Source organism: Cetorhinus maximus, unplaced genomic scaffold, assembly GCF_964194155.1.
Source record: "Cetorhinus maximus unplaced genomic scaffold, sCetMax3.hap1.1 HAP1_SCAFFOLD_3915, whole genome shotgun sequence".
Taxonomy (NCBI): Eukaryota; Metazoa; Chordata; class Chondrichthyes; order Lamniformes; family Cetorhinidae; genus Cetorhinus; species Cetorhinus maximus.
In genome coordinates, this window is record NW_027599821.1 from 5,001 (window position 1) to 10,000 (window position 5,000).

At 60.0% G+C, this 5,000-nt stretch overlaps 1 protein-coding gene across 1 annotated transcript in view; it reads left to right on the forward strand.

The window, feature by feature from the left end:
- The window catches only part of LOC144678262 (troponin C, slow skeletal and cardiac muscles-like), a 9,154-nt gene that overhangs the window by 1,437 nt on the left and 2,717 nt on the right, over positions 1 to 5,000 (forward strand). Inside the window, exons 3-5 of the mRNA XM_078538112.1 lie at positions 1,477 to 1,623; positions 2,586 to 2,700; positions 4,630 to 4,766. Coding sequence (XP_078394238.1) covers positions 1,477 to 1,623; positions 2,586 to 2,700; positions 4,630 to 4,766 — 399 coding nt within the window. The remainder of the gene's footprint in view (positions 1 to 1,476; positions 1,624 to 2,585; positions 2,701 to 4,629; positions 4,767 to 5,000) is intronic.

Sequence of the window (5,000 nt, forward strand, 5' to 3'; positions counted from 1 at the left end):
GTCATCCTGAGCCCAGGAGATGGCCCTTCACCCCACCCCCACTGGGCAGTGCCCGCTTTGGTCTAGCTACCTCACACCGCCGCCCTCTCCAACCCACAAACCTTCCCTCAACCATTCTCGGACTCCAGTTAGACCAGCACCTGGAGTGACTGTGAGGGTCTCCGGGAGCCCCACACACCCCTCAGGAAGGGGATACTGACCTCGGTGGGGGGGGAGCTCAGGGTAGATTTACTGGAACGATCCGGGGACTCCGAGGGTTAAATCCCGAGGAGAGATTAAACGCAAACTGGGGCCTGTGCTCCCCGGGATGTGGACGGTCCCGGGGGTGGATTTGATCGATGTTTTCGAGATATTCCGGGGCGGGGGAGCTGAGAGGGTCGATAGACAGAGAGAGTTTGATGGCGACGGTGTAGAGGGAGCTTTACTCTGTATCTAACCCCGTGCTGTACCTGTCCTGGGAGTGTTTGATGGGGACGGTGTAGAGGGAGCTTTACTCTGTGTTTAACCCCGTGCTGTACCTGTCCTGGGAGTGTTTGATGGGGACGGTGTAGAGGGAGCTTTACCCTGTATCTAACCCCGTGCTGTACCTGTCCTGGGAGTGTTTGATGGGGACGGTGTAGAGGGAGCTTTACTCTGTGTTTAACCCCGTGCTGTACCTGTCCTGGGAGAGTTTGATGGGGACGGTGTAGAGGGAGCTTTACTCTGTGTTTAACCCCGTGCTGTACCTGTCCTGGGAGTGTTTGATGGGGACGGTGTAGAGGGAGCTTTACTCTGTATCTAACCCCGTGCTGTACCTGTCCTGGGAGTGTTTGATGGGGACAGTGTAGAGGGAGCTTTACTCCGTATCTAACCCCGTGCTGTACCTGTCCTGGGAGTGTTTGATGGGGACGGTGTAGAGGGAGCTTTACTCTGTATCTAACCCCGTGCTGTACCTGTCCTGGGAGTGTTTGATGGGGACAGTGTAGAGGGAGCTTTATTCTGTATCTAACCCCATGCTGTACCTGCCCTGGGAGTGTTTGATGGGGACGGTGTCGAGGGAGCTTTACTCTGTGTTTAACCCCGTGCTGTACCAGTCCTGGGAGTGTTTGATGGGGACGGTGTAGAGGGAGCTTTACTCTGTGTTTAACCCCGTGCTGTACCAGTCCTGGGAGTGTTTGATGGGGACGGTGTAGAGGGAGCTTTATTCTGTATCTAACCCCATGCTGTACCTGTCCTGGGAGTGTTTGATGGGGACGGTGTAGAGGGAGCTTTACTCTGTATCTAACCCTGTGCTGTACCTGTCCTGGGAGTGTTTGATGGGGACAGTGTAGAGGGAGCTTTACTCTGTATCTAACCCCGTGCTGTACCTGTCCTGGGAGTGTTTGATGGGGACGGTGTTGAGGGAGCTTTACTCTGTATCTAACCCCGTGCTGTACCTGTCCTGGGAGTGTTTGATGGGGACGGTGTCGAGGGAATTTTACTCTGTGTGTATTGCAGAATTCCGGGCTGCCTTTGATATCTTTGTCCAGGATGCCGCGGACGGTTGTATCAGCACCAAGGAGCTTGGGAAGGTTCTCCGAATGGTGGGACAGACCCCGACACCTGAGGAGCTCCAGGAGATGATTGACGAGGTGGATGAGGACGGTGAGTGGGTGGCGTTGGTGCTTGGCCTGCCCGGTGTCTTGAGAGAAGCCTGGAGCTGGAACCGATGAGTTCTGAATGATCAGCCGGTCTTAGCCCTTTAACAAGCTGCAGAGACACCTCCTGTCCCAGGATTCGAACAGACTAGGCCCTCCCGCGCCCGCTAAACCAGGAGGCCCGCGTGTGCCAACCGAGGGGACTGGGCCTCGCCCGGTAACCGAGGGGCACGGGGCCCTCGCCCGGTCACCGAGGGGGACGGGGCCCTCGCCCGGTCACCGAGGGGGACGGGGCCCTCGCCCAGTAACCGAGGGGGACGGGGCCCTCGCCCGGTAACCGAGGGGTCGGGGCCCTCGCCCGGTCACCGAGGGGGACGGGGCCCTCGCCCGGTCACCGAGGGGGACGGGGCCCTCGCCCGGTAACCGAGGGGGACGGGGCCCTCGCCCGGTAACCGAGGGGGACGGGGCCCTCGCCCGGTAACCGAGGGGGACGGGGCCCTTGCTCGGTCACCGAGGGGAATGGGCCTCGCCCGGTAACCGAGGGGGACGGGGCCCTCGAGTGGTAACCGAGGGGGACGGGGCCCTCGCCCGGTATCCGAGGGGAATTGGCCTCGCCTGGTAACCGAGGGGGACGGGGCCCTCGCCCGGTAACCGAGGGGGACGGGTACCCTCGCCCGGTAACCGAGGGGGACGGGGCCCTCACCCGGTAACCAAGGGGACGGGGCCTTCGCACGGTAACCGAGGGGAGTGGGCCTCGCCCGGTAACCGAGGGTGACGGAGCCCTTGAGTGGTAACCGAGGGGGATAGGGCCCTCGAGTGGTAACCAGGTCAACGGCCTTGGGGCTAAGTGAGTGAGGGGACCAGGCCTCGCACCGCAACCATGGGAGAAGGCCCGAGAGTGACCACGTGGTCCATTGGCTCCTCTCAGACACTGAAACCCTTGACCGTTTTTCTTCTCCCTCTCCACAGGGAGCGGGACAGTGGATTTCGATGAGTTCCTGGTGATGATGGTCATGTGCACCAAGGACGAGAGCAAAGGGAAGTCCGAGGAGGAATTGGCTGAACTGTTCCGCATGTTTGACAAGTAGGTGCCGGGTCCCACGGTCCTTGTCAGAGCGTCCGAGCCCCATTCCCGGCCTGCAGGGTGTTTACCCGCCTTGGACACTCCATTTGGCCTCCTATCCCATCGCCGCACCAGAAAAGATTCCCCCTCTCCGGATTCCTGGAACGTCCGATGGAGCCCATTCCCAGATTCGCCACAGGGATCGGAGCTCCAGGCCGGATTCACTCCGGGTTCTGTTCCCCCATCACCAGCCCCTCACCCGCCCCCGCTGGCCCCCTCCGTCCACCAACACCTCCACCTCCAAATTCTCAGCCTCCTGCTCAAACCCCCTCGTGGCCCTCAGCTCCCTCCCTATCTCAGTAACCTCCTCCAGCCCCTACACCCCTCCCTATCTCTGTAACCTCCTCCAGCCCCTACACCCCTCCCTATCTCTGTAACCTCCTCCAGCCCCTACAACCCTCCCTATCTCTGTAACCTCCTCCAGCCCCTACACCACTCCCTATCTCTGTAACCTCCTCCAATCACTACAACCCTCCCTATCTCTGTAACCTCCTCCAGCCCCTACAACCCTCCCTATCTCTGTAACCTCCTCCAGCCCCTACAACCCTCCCTATCCCTGTAACCTCCTCCAGCCCCTACAACCCTCCCTATCTCTGTAACCTCCTCCAGCCCCTACACCCCTCCCTATCTCTGTAACCCTCCTCCAGCCCCTACAACCCTCCCTATCTCTGTAACATCCTGCAGCCCCTACACCCCTCCCTATCTCTGTAACCTCCTCCAGCCCCTACAACCCTCCCTATCTCTGTAACCTCCTCCAGCCCCTACAACCCTCCCTATCTCTGTAACCTCCTCCAGCCCCTACACCCCTCCCTATCTCTGTAACCTCCTCCAGCCCCTACAACCCTCCCTATCTCTGTAACCTCCTCCAGCCCCTACGACCCCCCCTATCTCTGTAACCTCCTCCAGCCCCCTACGACCCCCCCTATCTCTGTAACCTCCTCCAGCCCCTACAACCCTCCCTATCTCTGTAACCTCCTCCAGCCCCCTACAACCCTCCCTATCTCTGTAACCTCCTCCAGCCCCTACAACCCTCCCTATCTCTGTAACCTCCTCCAGCCCCTATATCCCTCCCTATCTGTCACCTCCTCAAAGCCCCTACAACCCTCCCTATCTCTGTAACCTCCTCCAGCCCCTACAACCCTCCCTATCTGTCACCTCCTCCAGCCCCTACAACCCTCCCTATCTCTGTAACATCCTCCAGCCCCTACATCCCTCCCTATCTGTCACCTCCTCCAGCCCCTACAACCCTCCCTGTCTCTGTCACCTCCTCCAGCCCCTACAACCCTCCCTGTCTCTGTAACCTCCTCCAGCCCCTACAACCCTCCCTATCTCTGTAACCTCCTCCAGCCCCTACAACCCTCCCTATCTCTGTAACCTCCTCCAGCCCCTACAACCCTCCCTATCTCTGTAACCTCCTCCAGCCCCTACAACCCTCCCTATCTCTGTAATCTCCTCCAGCTCCTACAACCCTCCCTATCTCTGTAACCTCCTACAACCCTCCGAGATCTCTGCGCTCCTCCAATTCCGGCCTCTCGAGCATCCCCCGATTCCCATCGCTCCGCCATTGGCGGCCGTGTCTTCAGCTGCCTGGGGGGTGGGGGCCCTGAGCTCTGGAATTCCCTCCCTCAACCTCTCCATGTCTCCCGCTCTCTCTCCCGCTCTCTCGCTCTCTCCTCCTTTAAGACGCTCCTTAAAAACCAACCTCATTGACCGAGCTTTGGGTCACCTGTCCCTAATACCCCCGCGTGGGGCTGGGGGTCAGGTTTGGGGAGTTGGAGAGGGAAGGTGAGGGCACTGAGGGGCCGCTCCCTCGGGAGGGGTGGGTGGGGTGGGGGGAGGGCGTTCCCGCTCCCCTCGACGGCTGAGCTGCCTATTTCTCCTTCCCACCAGGAACACAGACGGGTACATTGACCTGGAGGAGCTGAAGGGGATGTTGGAAGCCACTGGCGAATGTATCACCGAGGACGACATTGAGGAGCTGATGAGAGACGGAGACAAGAACAACGATGGAAAGATCGATTATGACGGTGAGTGGCTGAGTGCGGCCTTGAGGCTGGGGGGGTGGGGGTCACGTACTAGGCCCTCCTCTCCTCCCCAAACCCTACTCACGCAAAACCCTTCACCTTCCTTCACTGGCCGGGCCCAGCATTTATTGCCCCATCCCTAACTGCCCCCTTGAGAAGGTGGTGGTGAGCCACCCTCTTGACCCACTGCAGTCCCCGTGTGGTGTAGGTACACCCACGGCGCTGTTAGGGAGGGAG